The sequence below is a fragment of the Podarcis melisellensis genome (genome assembly GCF_964234715.1).
Source record: "Podarcis melisellensis genome assembly, chromosome: 3".
Lineage (NCBI taxonomy): Eukaryota > Metazoa > Chordata > Lepidosauria > Squamata > Lacertidae > Podarcis > Podarcis melisellensis.
In genome coordinates, this window is record NC_138530.1 from 26,652,890 (window position 1) to 26,674,174 (window position 21,285).

General features: G+C 44.1%; 1 protein-coding gene across 3 annotated transcripts in view; it reads right to left on the minus strand.

Annotated features, from left to right (window-relative positions):
* Positions 1-21,285, minus strand: part of PTPN14 (protein tyrosine phosphatase non-receptor type 14) — a 455,032-nt gene that overhangs the window by 341,209 nt on the left and 92,538 nt on the right. For 2 of the 3 annotated variants that reach the window (XM_081903738.1, XM_081903737.1), the window contains exons 16-19: positions 17,651-17,779; positions 14,489-14,720; positions 11,822-11,985; positions 696-7,597 (exon numbers count right to left, since the gene is read on the minus strand). In XM_081903738.1, the coding sequence (XP_081759864.1) occupies positions 7,469-7,597; positions 11,822-11,985; positions 14,489-14,720; positions 17,651-17,779 (654 nt within the window). In that variant the 3' untranslated portion in view covers positions 696-7,468. Of the gene's footprint in view, positions 1-695; positions 7,598-11,821; positions 11,986-14,488; positions 14,721-17,561; positions 17,780-21,285 lie in introns of those variants that run through there. The other variant, XM_081903739.1, reaches the window with a different exon arrangement.

Sequence of the window (21,285 nt, forward strand, 5' to 3'; positions counted from 1 at the left end):
ATTCTAGTAGATCAGCTTAGCAGCCATGGTCTCTTCCCCCACACATCCTCTGAACATACATCCTACAAACATACAAGCATCACTTACCTCCCAGCGTGCAAATTTATTGTGCAAAATTCACTGCACTCATTTGTCATCCTGCAAGCAGTGTGGCATTGCGGAGTAACCTGGGTAATACTGCCCTAATCCAGGGGTCAGCAGACTTTTTCAGCAGGGGGCCGGTCCACTGTCCCTCAGACCTTGTGGGAGCCGGACTTTATTTTGAAAAAACAAATAATGAATGAATTCCTATGCCCCACAAATAACCCAGAGATGCATTTTAAATAAAAGGACACATTCTACTCATGTAAAAACATGCTGATTCCCGGACCGTCCGCAAGCTGGATTGAGAAGGTGATTGGGCCAGATCTGGACACCAGGCCTTAGTTTGCCTACCCATGGCCTATTCCGTCAAGAATGTTGGGAGATACATGGTCTTGCTTTGCACCAAAGTATCAGACCAGGCATTTAAATTGACATCATTCCCGTCACTGAGAAAATGCTGTAACACATTCCTTCTTTCACAGGTGCATGGCAACCCTCCCATTTCTGCAGTCAATGAGGCTATATTATGCTGGCTGCTACTCTATAATGAGGGAAGTTACAATGTTCAATAAATATATCCCGTCTGTTGTCTTCAAGGATGACCACTAGAATTTTGAGGGCAGAAAGTTTTATTGCATAATATGAAGGCTAAGCACAGTCTCTTACAAAACAAAAGCTTGAGGCAAAACTTTCTTTCGCTGCAAAAGGCAGGTATTTACACAAAGGTAGTGTAAGGAGTAAAAAAAATATTGCAATTATTAATGCTGAAGAAAACTTTATAAAACAGGAAGGAAAAGGAAAAAAAGTGCAAAAATACTGTCAAAAGTCAATCGGTTCTATACAAAACAAAACCGACAAGCATAAGCTTATGTTCTGATATGAATATACATTAGGGTACAAAATAGCATGCATGCATAGATTTCTTTTATTTAAAAACAGGCTTTCAATAGTACAAAAAGGTGTCTGGCAGTCATACCGGATTAATGGAGATAAAAATAGTTGAACTCAATTGTTTACAAAATTTATACATACAGAAGAACGTAAGTCTTTCTCATAATGGCTCTGGACTCAACAAAGAAAATCCCTGGTGATACACAAAAATACTGCAGTAAAACCAGACTAACAACAATCCAGTGATGTAAAATTGATTTAGTGTGTTAGTCTGTATAACACAAGTCAGATATGATTATACAGGTGCAATATGGAAATAATGCACATGCAACCGTTCTGTAAAACAGATACTCCTGTTTACACAAAGAGAGAGAACATTCCCATCAGAGGTGATCCCAACAGGCTAATTTTAGTTCCTTGCAGCTTCTATTTTTTAATTATTATTAATGCCTTTAAAGGCAGCAGCAGATAGCAGCAGAAAAACAAGTGTTTTAGAAGAACAGGGGCTGCGCTGAATTAATTTTCAGACGTTATGTTTTGGGGGAAGGGGGGGATTTAGATTCTGAACCTGTTAATGGAACTAGGGTTCATAAAAAGTGTTTCTTTTTTTCTTTTGTGTGTGCCCTATCTTGGCATTTAAGCCACTTTGCAAAAATCTGCAGCATACAACTATAAAAACATCTGTAAGGCAGGCGACAAAAGCAGTTAAAAACAACCATGACCAGTCTAAAAAATTCAACCAACTGACATTAGTCCTCTTCAGATGTTATTGCCCTCAGATGCAACACAGGTAGAGAGGATCTGCAGAGACATGACCTAAGCCAGGGGTCAGCAAACGTTTTCAGCAGGGGGCCGGTCCGCTGTCCCGCAGACCTTGTGGCGGGCCAGACTATATTTTGGGGAAAAAATATGAACAAATTCCTATGCCCCACAAATAACCCAGAGATGCCTTTTAAATAAAAGCACACATTCTACTCATGTAAAACCACACTGATTCCTGGACTGTCTGCTGGCCAGATTTAGAAGGCGATTGGGCCGCATCCAGCCTCTGGGCCTTAATTTGCCTACCCATGGCCGCCCTAAGCCCTTCTCCTGGAGCTGTGAAACACCTCCCAGCACCTTGTGTGATCTTCCAGAGTTTTCAATTGCTCTGGGAGCCTCTGCAGATACACAAGGCTCCACGATGCAGAAGTTCACATAAAGCTAGGGTGTACAAGGGAGATTTCACCTGGTACCGGAAGATAGCAATGATGATGCCTGGAATATGTCCCTGAGCAGTGCTTCCGTAATCTGGGGACAACCAGATAAAAAGACCCCCGTCTACAATAGCTACCCATCCAACATTAGAAAGCAGGAATGTTCATAAAATAGGAACCAAATATCTATGTTTCTGAGAAGGTTCGTATGGGAGAAGAATGTTCTTACAGTACACCTAGTGGAGGAAGCCAAAGGAGGCCTTTTCAGGAAGATTTTTAACTGTGAGGAGATCCATATAAGAGAAAGCTATCCTTCAATAATTTAGGACTTAAAAGGCCATCGCCAGCACTTTGCTTTGGGCCAGGAAAACAACATAGGTGTTTCAGCATCAGCATCATAAGCTCACTATGGTTTTGCTTGACATCTGGACTAGCTGTAATCCCAATAATAATATGACAGGTGTGACAGTTGTGACCTAGATATCACTAAAGCAAGAATCATCATGGCCAGTTTGGATTTGCCCAGGGAAGAGCATAAAACTACTGCTGCCATCTTAGACACGCTTAAACTGTCAACAAGATTCTCCTAAATCTTTAATAAAAATACATTTTTTTAAAAAGACTCTCCTAAATGTTAACGAAGTACTGGTCATCCAACAAAGTCAGAAAGAAAGGTCATGGAGTTTGGGTGTACAGGTCAACTGTCAGACAGGGTGATTTAGTAAAGCATTAATTTTCTGCAGAAAGAAATGGGGTTCATATAAACATCACTCTTCTTTGTATGCAGATACCTGGTTAATAACAATTTATATTAAACTCCCAAGATAGATGAACCATTGGGACACAACCCAGCTTTCTCAACAAATCTTGCTTCTTTCAGCCCTTACAGGACCCATTCTTGAATAGGAATGTGGTTTTCAACTAACTTTATCTGGATTAGGGACTACTGAGCAGAGACTTGTGTTAATAATAAAAGAAAAAAAGCCAAAATAAAACTATGGCAAAGTAATGGAAAGCAGCTCTCTTAAAAGTCCTGCTCTCATTTATTCTGGGGCAAATTCATTCCCAAACTTTGATGCGATCCGAGAAGGATCTTGGGTTTTGAGAAAGCACATCATTGAAATCACAACCTTAAGTTTTACTTTTGTCAAGTGACCCTACTAAAACCAGGGGGGTATGGACCACACCAGTATTGATAAACTGGTGAGTGTTATAATTAAGGGTAGAGAGGAATAAGTGAAGATATGCAAGGATCTCTTGTTTTGAGTAAGATGTTAAGAAAGTTGCCAAGGTCAAATCTAATGTGAAAAATCACACTAAATTTAACAGGCGTTTTAATTAAAAAAGAAGGAAAGTCACTTTGAATACCCATCAGCCATTTTAGGAATAGCATGAAAATTGTTGCTTATTATGTTAGCAACTATTTGGCTCACTGGTGAGCATTGTTCGCTCATTCAGGAGGCTTTCCCTTGTAATTTTGTGTGCAAGATGTGTGCACTGTGACAAAAAGCCTTGGCGGCTTTGCATCGACTTTTCCCTTTTAGCATCCATTATGCCTGCTTATTAAATATGGCTCTTTTTTTGTTTGTGCACTTCCAGAAAAGCCAAGAATATACCCATTCCAACCCAGATCTCGTCGTAATCAGACCTCGGAGTGGTTGATTTCCCCCATCTTACTCCCTACCTGTCAGGCCAAATGGAGCAATGGGACTTGACAGCTCTGGGTTCAAACTTAATTCATCATTAGGAAATTATTCAAAAAGCTATAATGAGATAACTAATTTAATACACTTTGCTTCAAGGTTTATTCCTTGGCCGGCTTCCCAGATACAAAGCGTCTCTGTGCAATTATCATGCAGATGCCACTAAAAGACTTTAAATGGTTGCAGCTAATTTAACAAGAGATATGTTGGCATCGGCAAGGAGATGCTGGACTGAAAATTGGAGTTAACTAAGGAAGCAGCAGAATTTCTAAAGGTGCATCAGTGAGAGGCTTTCCCTGTGCTTTCTTCACTTCATCATTTTGGGGGCAACTTGAAGTATCTCAATGTGGTCTACCATTTCATTAGGTGGTATAAAGTCTGATTGATTCGTCAATTAAAAACAACACTTTCAGGGAGAAATCCTAAGCTCCCAAGAAGGGCAGTTGGGAGTCCCACTGGAAACTGTGCCTCTCTGCAATCTGAAATGGAAGTCTGTGGCTACAGGCCTCCGGGCACTGAATGAATGCCATTCGTGGCACTGAAATGTCATTGGTGTCCCAAGGGCGAAAGGGTTAAAAAGAAGGTCACATCAGCGGCAGATCCGGATCTAGTAGATTCAAAGCCCCGTCATTTCCGAAATTGGCCCCCAGAATTGGAGCATGGGGGAAGGGAGAGAGACTACACGAATGGAGTTATTTTCCCTCCCACTGGATTTCCATGGGATTAAAAAAACAAAAACCTTTCATTTCTTCCAATGGAAGAGGAAAAGCCTAACAAATAAAAAGTGGGTGGGGGAGAACAATGGAACTCCCTCCATGATGTATTCCTCCACCTCCCTCCATAGATTTGCTCTAAAGGTCAAAGTGTGTAGCTTGATTATGCACCAGTACTTATAAAAGGGTACAGATAAGAAGCCAGCACCATCTTAAAATACACGTTTCTCCTGTTCTCTTACACAGAAGAGAATGCCTGTTCTAAGATGAGCTCTGCTATGACGTTTGTGTGCATTACCTAAACATAAAGGGAATTCATTTCTAATGCTCTTTGCTTCAGAAATTGAGGACTGGGTTCAGTTCTCAACCTGTGGGTCCCCAGATGTTGTTGGACTACAACTCCCATCTTCCCTGACCACTGGTCATGCTGGCTAGGAATGATGGGAGTTGTAGTCCAACAACATCTGGGGACCCACAGGTTGAGAAACACTGAGCTAAGTAGAACCCAGCACAATGAGTCCTGCTAGTGCAATTGGACTCCCCACCCCCACATTCTTTGTCCTCCCCACACAACACCCCTCATGCCTTCCCACATCTGCTTGGGAAGACTGGGAGAACCCCCAGTGCTGGCGGTGGAGAAGGGAGATTTAATACAGTAATGCCTGAACTGACGGAACTATCACCTTAGCGCAACAACGAGTTCCACCCACGTTTTTTTAATTCACACTCAACAAATCCATACGATTGATTAAATGAATAAAAACTGGGATTTGTCCCTGCTTTCTTTTGTTACATCCGGTGTTGCTCTTGGGGAAGAAGGGTACCAGCTGCCTGCCAATCTCAGCAGTGCTGCTTAAGCACTGTTGCCTGAAATTGACAGCATGCAAAGAAACAAACAAACAGAAGGTCAAAGAACCACTGACAGAACATCATAGATGCATCATTGAAGGAGGGGCCATGCACAGCTTAGAAGTGGAAGGCACCCTCTTCCTGCAAACAATTCCATGGCCAATCATCAGGTTTCCCAGTTGAATGGCCATTGGACAGCCACTGCCAGTCTAGACTAGGAGGGCACAGGTCTGACTCACAATACAAGACAGCTCCTGATGTTCGAAAGTACTGCTTTACCATAAAAATGTACTCTAGGAATCAGAGTGTGGATATTTATGGTACCCACAAGGTCTGTTGAAATGAGTGGGAGCTGTGAAATCTCATGGGCCTGCACAGAAGAACTTCTCAGTGGCTGGTTCCCTGAACAAGGCCTGAGCAGGCTTCCTACTTCCTTTTGTACTGGAACTCTGATGTCCACCACGGGGCAGGCAAAGACTAAGAATTAAAGATAAGGGAGCCTCTGAGCATGTGCTCAGCCAAGGAATTTATTATCATTACCGGAATTAAATCCCCATACTGTTTTCACACAAAATCAGTTCTGGTTTCCCTCCCAAAACTCACTGATAGGGCTGGGTGGGTGGGTGGGATTTTGCCCTGTCTGCATTTTTTTAATCAAACAAACCCCGTTCTCATTTCCTGGGGACAAAGGCATGGAATGGAAAATCATCACTCTTCAGGTTTTGCACTTTCCCAAATTTTGCTACATGCTAAAGTACCAAAAATTTGTCTGTTTAAAAAAAATCTGCATTTTACAGTTAAATACCTTTTGAAACCCGTACATTTCTTCTGAGATAAGATATGCAGTTAAATACACATTTAGAATACGTATTTAGATTTGAATTTAAATACGAGTTTTCGTACAGTTTTACTTTTCTAAAAATAAAATAAAAATAAAAATCGGATTTAATGTGAAAACAAGGTGGAATGCGACAGATAGCCAAAACATGTGACAAACTGGCACACAACCAGAAACAGGACCAGGTGATCCATTTCTACTCACAAGATCCTCTGCTCAGTCATGAGAAATCGTTTTCCTGAGCCAGGATTCAATACCATTTATGGGAGAAAAAGGAAGTGAAGTGGGTCTGGGGTGTTAGAGGATAAGGTCAATGACAGATTCTATTTAAACCATTTGAGCTTTTTTTGTGGCTACACATACAGAAGTACTGCTTTCAACCATCACCAAGACATTATGAGCATTCCTGCCCAATGCTGCTCACCTGGATGTTAAGAGTCGACTGGAAAACCAGGCTGTTTCCCTGTAAAAAGCTGCATGCATCACACAGAACAACATCTGTTTTAGGCGCATCTGATATGTGTGCAACTGCACACACACGCATCACACCGAACACAGAAGAGACTCGAAAACATCACAAAAATGTCACAAAAGAGGGCAGAACCAGGCGGGGGCTGAATGGGGTGTTTGCAGCCTTTTCAATAGTGTTTCAAAATACATGATTTCACTTATATGTGCAGTGCGTTGGAACGTAACCCCTGCGTAAATTGGGAGTTGCCTGTATAGAAAAAGATATTTGCTTTTAGATTCGGACAAAAATCCATTATTTTTTAACATGAGTCACCTCTTCTATGCCCTGAAAATAGGTTGCATCCCTCCAAACTGAAGAATAAAAACAGCCTAACAGGTCGTACAGAAACGCAAAAGTCGAGAGAACGCTGCCAGATAGGAACTGTCAGGTTGTAAAAAGGTCAGCCATATGAAATGTGTTTCCATAATTCCAAAGTCATAACGTGTTTCACAAATTAAGAACATTCACACATCATTGCGAGGAAAAATAATAATAATAAATTATCTCGTATAAAATAATTTGTAGGAAGAACAAGGTCTCCCTACTGTCAATTTTGCGTATTTGTCACAAAATACTGCCAAAAGAACACGCCCCTCCCCCCACAACAACATGGAGGGAGGGATTCTCAGCCAGATCCAGAAGGCTGCATGTATGGGAAAACAGCTGGGTCTCTTCTGAGGCTGTTAAATGAGTCTAGAGTTTTGCAGGAAGAGGATGAGGACTTGATAGACAAATTTATACTGAGCGATGGTTTGGATCATGAACATCCTTTGCTCCCTCAGGTGTTGCAGCATCACTGGAACATCCACTCTCTGCAAAATCAAAGGAATATAAATATGTAAAAATCTGTACATATAAATGTACAAATATAAATATGTAAAAAAATAAAATGGTGACATGGGAGAAACTGTGAAGCTGGCCATCGCTTCCCTCATTATTCCTGCCACCCCTGTTGCTCTGTACATTAAAATAGCAAATGTTAATAACACATTAAAGGTAAGTAAAAGATGTATCCGTTTTAGAACCCTAAAGTAGTAGAGGTTGCCAGGACATCACCCCGTTTGCCTCTACATAGTTCCATCCTTATTTCAGACATCGTGATATATCGGTATAGCGCTATGTTTAGCTGGTGATAGATCATGATGCTGAAAACCAGACATCGCCCAGCCCTTCTCAGTAGCTATAAAAACTGGTATGGTGAACGAAGTTGCAGAAAACAGAGTGGAGATAGATAAGATGGTAAAATTAGAGCAAACTGCAGATGGAGCAGCCATTAAAAGCATTTATTATGGTCTTCATATGAGAAAAAGAGAACAGTAATGACTTCCTAGAAAAGAGGTTGGGAAATCAAAGGACATCTGTCACCGAGCAACAGCCAGCTCTTTCTTCCAGGCCGCAAGCTCCTCACCTGAGAGGAATGCTCGCTCTGCATCAATGGCTCAACAGTCTCCCCTCACTCACCTAGTCACTACAGTTATTAGGGGACTGGCGAATCTCTCGACCCACCAGCCAGGCTTTTCCTGCCTTTGTAGAATTAGTACACTTCTCACTTCATCACTTTATCTCACCAATGGCCTTCTTCAACTCTGCCATTACCTTTTTGACTGGAAGAGTCACCCTGTTAGAATTTCACTCCTCTGTTGCTGGATGTGTGATTGTTACATCACATGTCAGTGTTTACTTTCTAGGCTTGGAAAATGTGAGAACGGAAGTCAGTCTTATCTCTCTTCCGCTGTTCTGTACCATTGTACTTTTCTTTCTCTCTTGGAGAAGAAGTAAGAGGACGCCATGATTACTTTGTCCTGTATATAAGGTAAAGGAAAAGGGACCCCTGACCATTAGGTCTAGTTGTGGCTGTCTCTGGGGTTGCGGCGCTCATCTCGCTTTATTGGCCAAGGGAGCTGGCGTACAGCTTCCGGGTCATGTGGCCAGCATGACTAAGCTGCTTCTGGCAAACCAGAGCAGCACACGGAAACGCCGTTTACCTTCCCGCCGGAGTGGTACCTATTTATCCACTTGCACTTTGACGCGCTTTCAAACTGCTAGGTTGGCAGGAGCAGGGACTGAGCAACGAGAGCTCACCCCGTCACGGGGATTCGAACTGCCGACCTTCTGATTGGCAAGTCCTAGGCTCTGTGGTTTAACCCACAGTGCCACCCACGTCCCTTGTCCTGTATATATTGCTTAATAAATCACTTAGAATGCTACACCCACGCTCCACGATCGTTTCTGCTATACTCTGCTGATTGAGCGTACACATGTCTTTAGACATGTGTCGCTGGTGCGCACTGGGACTGATTTGTGATCGTCCCGGGCTGCGCTTCATAAGGAAGATGCCCAGAGAGGTCTGTCTCATTCCGGGGGCTGCGTGTGCCTCCCAGGCACCAGTTTCATTCACCAAACCACATTCGTTTCCAGTATACAGACAACCTTATTTCTGAAACTTCCCTTACCACACAAAAAGGGGCTTTCCCAAGCTGGTTCCCTACAGATGTTTGCGGACTGCAGACTCCCATCAGCCCCAGCCAGCTTGGAGTTTGTGATCTAAAACATCTGGAGGAAACCAGGTTGGTGAAGACTGGCACAGACCATGCCAATGTGGCAAGAGCCTCTTTAGCTTCCTTGCCACGGAAATAAGAGGACTTTGTTTTGATTTCATGTAGGCCGCTCTGGGAGCCTTTCTGGTTGAAGAGCGAGGTACAAATACTCTAAATAAATAATTGCATCTTGCATCACAGGGCTTGTTCAAAAGATGCAGTTTGGAAAGTTCTCAAGATGGTAGTAATCTCTGCTTCTCATGCATTCCTCTCCCTCGCCGTGAGGAGAAAGACAATACGGAGAGCCAAAGGCCCATCAAGACCCGCTGTTGCCAACCAGATGCCTATGGAAATCTGCAAGTAGGATTCTGAGGCAACAGCACTCTCCCCGTCTATGATTCATAGCAACCAATATTCAGAGGCACAGTGCCTCTATAGTGGAAGGGGAACACAGCCATCATGGCCAGTAGCCACTCAGCCTTATCTTCCATGAATTTATCATCTGGCCTGTACTCGATTTTGGGGGGTCAGCAGTTCCCCAGCTACCCAAAGAAGCTGATGAAACCAGCATTATACTGAGGCAGACAGCTGGCTAGAACTGTTTGTTGCTCTCCAAAGGCCTCCGGCAGAGATCGTGCCCAGCACTGCCACCATGACCTGGTGTTTCAGCTACAGTGAAATCACATCAGTCTAGGACAAGAAAGAGCGTATTCTTAGCGACTGCACCCAGATTATGGAACGCCTTGCCCCGTGAAGGTTGATAGCTCCTTCTCTCACTCCTTTTTGCCAGTAATATTGATTTGTACAGCTTTTATATGTTTGCAATCTGCTCATGTATCGTTCATGAGCTATATATTTACAATAAAGCAAAAGAATTGTACGGTTGAATATTGCTCTGGTATTTATCATTCCAAGGCATTGCAAACAAAAGACCCTCTTTCTATAAACTTACTTGGTTCTTCTGTAACATGTTTGGTCATTATTACAATGGTTTGTATTTTAATCAAGCTAATCTGCCAATCCTGGGGTGCCATTCTATTTCCAGTTCTTTGCAATACTTATTTTTGCAGCTGTCAATAACTGAAAGCCCTTTTATTCTAGCAGGCTTTTATTTTATGAGGCAGACAATGTTCAATCAATCAATCAATCAATCAATCAATGTTTATTATGGCGAACAGTCAGCAATAGAGGCAGACAATGTTCTTAGGGTGTTTTGTTTAAACCGCCACCTGGTCTCTCGGTTTCTCTGGAATTGTTTTGTATTGTTTTCAGGAGCGGCAATTTTCCATGTAGTTAGCTGCCCTGAGCAGTGTCTTTTAGGCTAGGACGCTGGGGTATAAAAAATTAAATAAAGGAAAATTTAAATAAAGGAGATCTTGTTTCATGCAAAGCATGGACTAATGTACTAATGAGGGCAAATATTATTTTTTTAAAAAATAGTACAGTCCCGTTCATGTATTACTTTCTCCCTGAAAAGAATGAGAGTGGGGTACACATACCCAAGTCTAGAACCAGGCAGACAGCACCAACCAGAATGCAAAGCCCGAATAGGACCACATTGACCAGGTTTCCTGATGGAGCAATCCATTTGAGGCACCTCATTCAGGCAGAAGCAGGTTAAGAATGCCAGCTCTCTATTCTGAAATTTGCTATACTTGCACACTCTTACTAAAGAATGCTGCTGTGCGGAATCTGATAAACAGCTCATGATCTAATTGCTTTGCTAAGCCAGTTAGAACTTAGCCTTGCCTAGGCATGGGGGCAGGGAATGCAGACCAGTTGGGACTTGCACAGCCCAGCCCAATAACTGAGCATCTGCCATATTTCTCTTTCCTCCGCTACCTGATGCAAAAACAAATCAGTTGCTACATCCTTGTTTTCCAAGTCAAGCTTCCTTAATGTTTAGCGATCTGGGAGAAATATTTTATCTGTCATGGCATACTTATTGCAACTCTCTAAATGAAAACATTTCCTTTTTTGCACTCAGTATTGCAAAAAGGTGTTTTTCATTTTGCCAGCCCATATCCGATTACCTTGGTTGGCCATTTTGTTCCTGGAAAAAGTAGCTTAAAGGGTGTGGGTGTGAGTGTGTAGAGGAAGCAGCACTAAGAGCGCAGTTCTTACTTGAAAGAAAGTAATGAAGCTTGCTTACCAGGTCAGGTTAGAAAACCTATCTAAAGGGAATCGCATAATAGTTTGGAAAGGTGTTGTGAACAGACATTTTGCTTACCTTAAGCTTTGCAAAGAACTGTCAACAGACTACTTCTTGCACCGCTCCATTTTTTCACAACACCTGACAACCACTTTGGGCATCTGCTGAAGCAATTTGCAAAAGCTTCCGCCAGGCTTTTGGATGTTTGTTGAGACTTAACCTGGTTACCCCTCTGGAATTTGTGGACCTCCTCCCCACATACTTTCACGCTTTGCAGCAGGGCTTGCAGGAACACACCTGTATTTAAGCAAGAAGAGGCCCGCCTTCTGAAAGACACGTTTGCTCACCTCATTGTGCTCCAAGCAGCCAATCATGAGCTCCGTCAAAATGACGACCCCCGTCCTCCCCACGCCGGCGCTGCAGTGAACGACAATTGGGGGGTTGCAGTTGTTGCTGCTGTCCAGGACACTGTTGGTGTGGCGTCGCACAGATTGGATCTCTTCCAAATAGGCTGCGTGGTGGGAATAAAACGGAAATCGCATTCCTGAAATGCTACCCAGCTTCACATAAAAAGAGGACGAATGCATGGAGGAGCAAGCTTCCTTTTAAATTATGATAATTTACCATTCTTAGAAGACACTAATTATTTGGCCTCTGGACAGCAAACAGCACTGAGTTAAGCAAGAAGCAGCAGGGTGTCAATTACTACTTGGGACTTCGGTCCTTTAAATTAAACAGCTCTTTTTTTAAAAGAAAAAAATAACACACTCTCTCTCTTTCCCCCTCTGCAAATCCCCAAGTCCCTTAAGCAGATGACTGTAGACATTACTTACAGCAATTCCTGCTATTAACAGGCTGGGATCAGAACAGCAGCAAGGTCCCCTTGAAACAAATGCCTGTCAGAGCCAGTATCTAATGGGCAGGGAGCATCCATCTGGCCCTCTCCTTACCTTGCAGAATGTCTCTGAATTTCAAACATGCCTGCTGACTCTCTCTCTCTCTCAAGCAGGCCTGTTTCATGCACAAATGTTCCTACACAGAGAAAGCCCCGTGTAGGGTAACAAAGAAGGAAAGAAAACAGTTGCCTTGCGTGGTAACAGACAGTCCTCTTAACGCGGTTTACATGTCACTGAATGTCACCCAAAAAAACCCCTTCTTTGTTAAGTCGACATAGGAAGGGTATGTGGTGAGCATACCAGCTTCATTGCTAATATTATCACCCTCCACAAGTGGCAGCCTGGAGATGGAATCTGCATTACAAGAGGCTTCCTGTTGCAGAGAGTTATCCTTCAATTTGTGGAGGACAACCAGGGTGTGTGTGTGTGTGTGACAGAGCTAGCATGCTCAGCCCCATTAATCCCACCACTAACTCACATGCTTACTAAACACAGATGCATTTAGGAGTGAAGAGGGCTACTGCCTTTAACAAAACCTAAAGGCTCTGTGGTCTACATGAACTCAACCTTTAAAGAAGAGACATATTGTGTTGTGCCATATGCTTCCAAGGTTCATCAGATAAGAGCAGGGCCTTTAGAGTGGTGACACCTGCCCCTTGGAATGCACTCCCAATGAACATCAGGTGGGAACCTACAGTATTAGCATTCAGAGGCCTGCTCATTTATCTGTCACCCATGTTTTCCCTGATGGGGGCTCTGCCTATGTTTATGTATTAATATGATCAACTCATTTGTGATGCATTGTGTGCTTGTTTCACGAACGTAATTTTGCTGTTGTTTTCATGCTGTTCATCATCACTATCAGTTTCCCCCCCAAATTCTGATGATTTTCAAACGTTTGCAAATAAATGCAGGGGTGCCACCAGAGTCTTTGTTGTAACAACATAAGGAAAAGACATTTGTGCAACTATCACACATGTTTAATTTTATTTTATGGATTAAGTGCTGACATAATCTAGCTTCTTTTCTTCTTAAAATGGGCAACAGCTCTTGGGCATGATGATTTCCATCTATGCTAGCTGGTAATTCTGGAGATGCCAGGGAATCAATCTGGGGTCTTCTGCATGCAAAGCACATCCTCTTCAACTGAGCAACGGCCACCTCCTCTGCTCAATAAACACTTTACTCGCAAGGCCACCTTAAGCATGGGGCAATGGGCCATCATCTCAATCCCCATTCCATGGAGTGATCTGCAAGCAGCTTCTGCTGCCATAAACTCCAGGAATTTCACACAGCCTCTAGGCTGGCATATGGGGATATGCATCCCTCAGATTAGACTCAGCCGACTCCAGCTGCTGATCCCTAGCATGCATGCTTTCCTCCTGCCCTGGTAGTGTCAAGGGAAACGAGGCAAAACCCTGGCAAAGTGGAACTTCTACACAAGGCCTATACACAACTGCACAACAAAGCTATTGACACAGTCGAGAAAATATTTCCCTCCCTTTTTGTTGTTAATAGTTTTTCACAGATTCTTTTTAACATACAGTTCCACTTTCGGTCCCTCTCCACAGCACACATCCAAACATAATAATAGCCAGGCAGAGGCCTTCTCAGTAGTGGTGCCTGCCCTGTGGAATGCCCTCCCATCAGATGTTGAAGAAATAAACAACTATCTGACTTTCTGAAGACAGCCCTGTTTAGGGAAGTTTTTAATGTTTGATATTTTATCACATTATTATTATTATTATTATTATTATTATTATTATTATTATTCTCTTGGGAGCCACTCAGAGTGAGTGGGGTATAAATAAATAAATTATTATTATTATTATTATTATTATTATTATTATTATTATTATTATTATTATTATTATTATTCGACCCTACAACTAAAGCTCAGCAAATAAATGTCAGTATCATTATATGGCCTATATATATATATATTTCATATATATGTATATATATGTGTGTGTGCATCAGCAAATAGTTCTAAGGACCCACTCCAACATTTAATTCAACTTCACTGATTTCCTCACTCAAAACAAAAAGAAGGCACCCACATTTCAAACACACGCACGCGCGCGCACACACACACACACACACACACACACAACTTACAGAGAAAGCCTTGTTCTTCTGGGCAACCGTGATCCGGCCAGTCGGTGTACTGCAAATGCCACACCGTTTTCTCCTGCCCTAGCAGAAGGTGCTTGACCTTGAGACCCGTCGTGGCATAGCAACCCGAATCGGTGCGGAATTTGGTGGTCACCTTGAACTTCCCGTAAGTGGCTGAGCTGTGCTTGGAGCCGAGTTTTGGCCAGTAGCGATGGCTCTTGGCTCTTCCTCTTTCCTGTCCCACAGCAAAAGGAAAGAGAAGCAAAAAAAAATCAGCACAGTCCTGTTCTTACAGCCACAAACCACAGGTATGTCTAACAATCAAGTACAGTGCCAGTGTGGTTTAAAGCAAGGGTGGGAAAACTTCAGGAATGCAGGCCAGTTGTGGCCCTCCAGGCCTCAAAACTCTACCTAGGCCTCATCCATCTCTAGCCTTTCATCACACCCCCAAGTGTTTTGCCTGGCTGGAATGTGTCCTTGAAAGTTTTGGCTCAGCAGACTCCAGTTGCTGATCCCTAGCATAAATGCTTTCCTCGTACCCCAGAAGCTGCTGTAGGGTCAAGGGAAACTGGGCAAAACTCTGGCAAAGTGTAACTTCTACGCAAACTGACCCCTTCTCCCTCAGGGCGCCATGATAAAGCTGGTGCCACCAACCAGGGAAGACTTCACAGCTACAGAACAAGTCTCACACACCCTTAGGCACACCTGTATGGATTGTACACGCCGCAAGCAAAATCTGAAGACCAGTGTAAAGGAAACATCCCATAATTGTTCACAGTCCCAAAATGTGTGTTCAGGCTAATAACTGCACAACAACATGCAGCCTCAAACAATGCTGTGTGCTCCAGACAAAGCATTTCTAGTGTGTGTTTACAGCACTGCACAGAAAAATATCACAGATGCGCTTTGTTGTGGGGGATAACAACAAACCCAAAGTTCAAGCAACCACCTCAGGGCATCATGTTATAGTTTCCCAGAAAATAGCCGAGTGAGGACATCAGAGGAAAATGGGGAGCGGGAAAGGGACTGATCCTATTTGACTGTTTCCCCATGAACATCTCCCTTGCCTCCGTGCATTCTGGGTTCCAGGAGTGCCCTCTTATCATGGAGTGTGCATTCATACTGCAATTACTGTCTGCAAATTTCCACCGTCTCAGGACAGTGGAGATTCCTCGTCGTTTCCAAGCATCATAAAAGCCATAATATGAATGCATGCATGTAATCAGAGTTCAGGTCCTAAGACAGCCCCGTTGCCTGCCGCCGCTTAGAAAGAGGCTTTCTCTGTGGTCAGATTACTCTGTAACTGTGCATTTAATGGACTCTTGCTCCCCCTTCTGAACAGCTGATAGTGCTAAATGTTTAAAATGGGGAAAATCGGGCCACACTATTTAAACAGAACAGCTGTTCCTGTGTGCCTGTAAAGGCAGCCGAGTTCTGAACAGGATGCAGGGCTGGTTACTTGTGTGTGCCAGGTTTATAGCACAATATACAGTTGTGGGATTACAACAGAAATAACTGTTTTGCTTGGCATGGGAATAAAGGCGACTTCTTCTCTCTCTTTTTACTGGATACTTTTAACTGGAACAACAACTTCTGATGTATTCGCAGCTGATAAGGATGCTAGTAATGCAGAGGTGGCCTTGGATGGGTTGAGAATATCATTCTTCTCAAATAAGGGCAGCTTTGTGTTCTCAGAATTCACTGCTTTGTTTGGCATGCAGCAATCTTCTAATGGAGCTAAACTTCCATCATTACACTGTGCGGCCAGCTAGACTGATACAAACAAGGTTGTAAGGGGTTGAGTCATCCCAGGCAAAGGTTCAAAGGAAGTTTGAAAAACAAAACAGCAAACAGGAGAGCAAAAGGACCGGCAGAGTGAAGCATGGAGAGCATTGTCATGGAGAGCGCTTCCTCTATCTTCAAAACATGCACGCAACTATTTGAACCTCCCTTAGCGTACACAAGATAAAACATGGTCCAATCTCAAGAGTGGCTCTCGCTCTTATCCTCTAGCACAGGACAAGCTGATCAAAGGGTAGAGAGCAAGCCCACAGAGGCCCAAGGAATGCACGCTCTCAGCTTTGAACTAGGACTGGGTGGGGAAGAGAAAATGCAAGCAAACAAAACATCTCTGAATGTACTGCCTATATCTGCAGTGAGGTTCGACCTGAGGTCGGTGGCAGGCCCACTTGGATGAATGCCATTCCAAGAGGTGCTCTGAGGGGACAGCTCATGGCCACCAGGACTTTTGTGGCCGTGATGGTGCAGTGAGCAACTCCCCCCCCCCCAGTGGTGGACTTTGGGGCCTCAAATTTCAGTGGCGCCCTGTGCAATGTCAAATCCCCCCCCCGCCCCGCCTTCCATTCTACACCACAGTTGTGGTGCCCCTGCAGCACCCCCAAGGCTTCACTCCCAGTGCCACCAAACTAATCATGCGCCCCTAAATCCACCTCTGCCCCTCTTCTCCCCCACTTCCCTGCCCAAAGATGGGCCACCAAATTGTGCTGTTCCATCCGAGTATCAGATGCTAGTGACTAAAATGGGGAATGTGTATCACCATCATGTTGTGAACCTTACCACACCTTCTGATTAGACATTTTATAGGAAATCTGCCTTTGTCCACATTCACGCCATATATGTAAATTGCTATGACAGCAACAGTCATGGCTTCCCCCAAAGTTTGTTAAGACTGATGAGAGTTGTTAGGAGGCCCCTATACACCTTACACCTCAGGGACGCGGGTGGCGCTGTGGGTTAAACCACAGAGCCTAGGACTTGCCAATCAGAAGGTCGGTGGTTCGAATCCCCGCAACGGGGTGAGCTCCCGTTGCTCGGTCCCTGCTCCTGCCAACCTAGCAGTTCGAAAGCACGTCAAAGTGCAAGTAGATAAATAGGTACCACTCTGTCAGGAAGGTAAACAGTGTTTCTGTGCGCTGCTCTGCTTCGCCAGAAGCGGCTTAGTCATGCTGGCCACATGACCCGGAAGCTGTACGCCAGCTCCCTCAGCCAAAGCAAGATGAGTGCCGCAACCCCAGAATCAGTCACAACTGGACCTAATGGTCGGGGGTCCCTTTACCTTTATACACCTTACAGAGGTACAATTTGCAGAGTTCCCCGTGAAGAGGACTCTGGAGATTTGTTAGCATGCAACCACATATTACATACCTCCTCTGCTGTCACCATGGCTATCACATTCACCCCTTCTTCCCACACCATTTGCCAGAAATCATGGCATGTTTGTGGCAAAGGTCCTTGTGTGGCTATGTAGTGCCATTCTTCTCCGCCCACTGTAACCTGAGGTAGAGAGAGAAGGAGAGGACAATAGATTACTATAAAATTCTTGCCACAACTGAGCATCTTCACCTCTCTCGTTCTGCCATAGCAACTGTGCATAGTTAGGGAAGGGCCTTAGCTCACTGGTAGAGCTTCTGCTTTGCACGCATGAAGTCCAAGTTTCAATTCTTGAATCCCTGAAATCCTCAGGTCAGGCTGGTTCAAGATCCTGGAAAATAGCTGCCAGGACACTGGGAAACTATACCAATGGACCAATGGTTTGACTCAGTACCAGACACCTTCCTATGCTCTTCGTCATGAGCTCATAAAGGTTCATGCTTATCAGCCAGCTTAACCCACTCACCCATCTATGCTGCTGTTACAGCAACATGCAATTTTCTTACATGCACAAAACACGACCCTCTATTTATATTTTGGCTTTAGGACCTGGTTGGCTTAGCTTCAGAGGGCAATGTTGGAAACAAGGAAGCAACAGAAAATGACCAGTGCTGTGGAGGAAAAATAACAGTCAATGCAGCATTCAGAACCCCTTTCCATCCCTCCTTTTTCCAGATGAAATACCCACAAAACACCCATTCTACAAATTTGCAGGGTGGCGGGGTAGAGGGGAGAAACCTGAATCAGAAGAAGCAGGTCTGCCTCTGGCACATGATGATGATGATGAAGATGAAGATGATGACAACAATCTATATGCCGCTCACCTGACTGAGTTGCCCCAGACACTCCGGGGCACTCTGAGAGGCTTCCAACAAATTGAAACATTAAACACAGTAAAACATCACACATTAACCACTACAGGGCTGTCTTCTAAAAGTCAGATAGTTGTTTATTTCCTGGACATCTGACGGAAGGGAGTTTCACAGGGTGGGCAACAAGGGAGCCGCCAGAAGGACATTGGAACTGGACCTTAGTGTCTGGGATGAATGATGGGGGTAGAGACACTCCTTCAGGTATACAGGGCCAAAGCCATTTAGCACCATCCCAAGATTCAAGGCCTATATAAACATGCTCCTTTGGTGAGCACATCATCATATGGTGTTTGTGTGTGAGAGAGATAGACATGTTTATTTCATCTGAGGTGAGAAACACCAGAGGCTGTTGAAAAACTAGTTAAGAATGATCCGAACAATTTCAGTGAGATTCAGAATCTGGACATAGGAACGTAGGTAGAGCCCTCCTTGATCAGGCCAAAGGCCCGTCTAGACTAACATCCTGCTCTTATTGTGGACAACCAGATACCTATGGGAAGCCTACATGCAATGACACTTTCTCCATTTGCAATTTCCAGCAACTGGTATCCAGAAGTATAGCGTGTCTATATTCCAACAGCTCAAAGGTAAAGAGAAAGTTGTTTGCTGATGTGGAGATATGAGCGCACCTACTGAAAACAGAATTCTTCTTTTTTTAGCATACACAGACTGAAGGCATGTTAATCTTGACAGCCAGGATCAAAGCAAAAAAGTGAAAGGCAGACAACCCTACTGAAGATTGCAAGCTTGAGTCTAGCAGCGTAGGAGTCTGGGGCAAGATCTTATCATAATGTTACAGGAGTTTTGCTCTGCCTGCTCTGCCGTGGTCCAACCGCCCAGCCTGCTGGCACAAGGCATGGACAAAAAAACCATAAATAGTCCAGAGGGAGTGCACAGCCTGGAACGCGGCAGCACACTGCGGATATTAAAAATTGATAACTGGGTGAAAAACACTCGCTGCGTGGCAGAGGTAAAAATCTGCAGATGCAATTTCACCTTCTGAGCAAAAGAACATCTGCTTGGCTTCTGCAACAGCCCCTTGGAAGAGGGGGAGGGGGGAAGTGCTGGCAGCACACAGGGTTGTATACTACTAAGCATCAGCACATGTAGCTACATGCGCTACAGAACAATGTGGGTACGTCCGAGGCTGACACACAAGATGAAATATGAACTCTTAAAGCTGGCTGGGGAGAATTCTTTCTGGGCCCCTGCCACCTGATGGAGCAAAATTATGCTCTCAGAAATTATTTGTCCTCCACCCCCTCAAATGGATGGGGGGGGGGCCGATTCAGATTCCGTAATCAGTCATCCAAGCTGAGGTAGGTTGTGCCAAAAACACACAGTATCTGCTACCCACCAGATCTTTTGGCAGAAATCTGACAGGGTTCTGGTTTTAGAGAGGTGTTTTGACTCAACAAGGGCTTAGCGTTGTAAATTTATGACCAAACCAAGCTTGGAACTTGGTACGGATGTCTTGCAGCCAAGATATGCTCATAATTTAATACTGTTTTGACCAACGCAGAAAATGTTCATAAAAGCAGATCCGTTCAAGTTTTGTCAAATCACCCTTGACATTTCGGCCTGCTGGCCGAGGCTGGTGAGACTTAAAAGTCCCAACAGCATCTGCAGGGCCACAGATTCCTCACTCCTGACACAAAGAGGTTTGCTTCCAGAGCCACTCTCCTATAGGCCGTACAATTAAAGCGTATTTAAAGCACATTTCCGTCTCCCCTAAGAATTCTAGGAAGTGGAGTTTAATCCTCACAGAGCTACAACTCACAGCAAATTAACCAATTGTAGTTCTCAGGTTTCTTTGATAGGGGTTAAATGTGCCTTAAATGTACGGTGTGTACGGTAAAAGTAAAGGAAGTGGGTGGCACTGTGGTCTAAACCACTGAGTCTCTTGGGCTTGCCGATCAGAAGGTTGGCGGTTCGAATCCTCGTAATGGGGTGGGCTCCCGTTGCTCTGTCCCAGCTTCTGCCAACCTAGCAGTTCAAAAGCATACCAGTGCAAGTAGATGGTGTGTACACAGCTATAGTGGTTAAGAGTCCTGGATGTGGACAGGAGAGACCCAGATGCAAATCCCCAACTCAGCCATCAAGCTTACTGTATAACCCTGGGCCAGTCATTCCCTCTCTACTTAACCTACCTTGCAGGATAATTAGGATAAAACAGAAGGGAGAAGGGTCACGAATGCCACCCAAATCTACCTTCCTTTCACGGATTGTTCAGCTTTTCCAAATTCAGGGTACAAAACGTAGGGATGGCATAGGGCCAGGGTCTGAGAAGCAGCAGAGTTCAAAGCAAGGTTCAGCCATGGACTGAGGATGGCACAGATTTTCCTTTGCAGACCACACCTAGGCTAGAACCCAGGGTGCCTTATTGGGCTCAAGGCAAAAGTCTTTACAGAACCTGCAGCACTCACACAGCTTTCCAGCCTGTTTTTAACTTTTGTTCCAAGACACTCCGAGTAACAGGAATGAATAACTGATAAAACCTGCACTGGTGGAATCTGGGCAACATGCAAATAATAATAATGATAATGATAATAATACAGTGGTGCCCCGCAAGACGAATGCCTCGCAAAACGAAAAACACGCAAGACGAAAGGGTTTTTCGGTTTTTGCGTCGCTTCGCAAGACGATTTTCCCTATGGGCTTGCTTCGCAAGAGGAAACGTCTTGTGACTTCTTGCGAGTTTGTTTCCTTTTTCTTAAAGCCACTAAGCCGTTAATAGCCGCTAAGCCGCTAATAGCC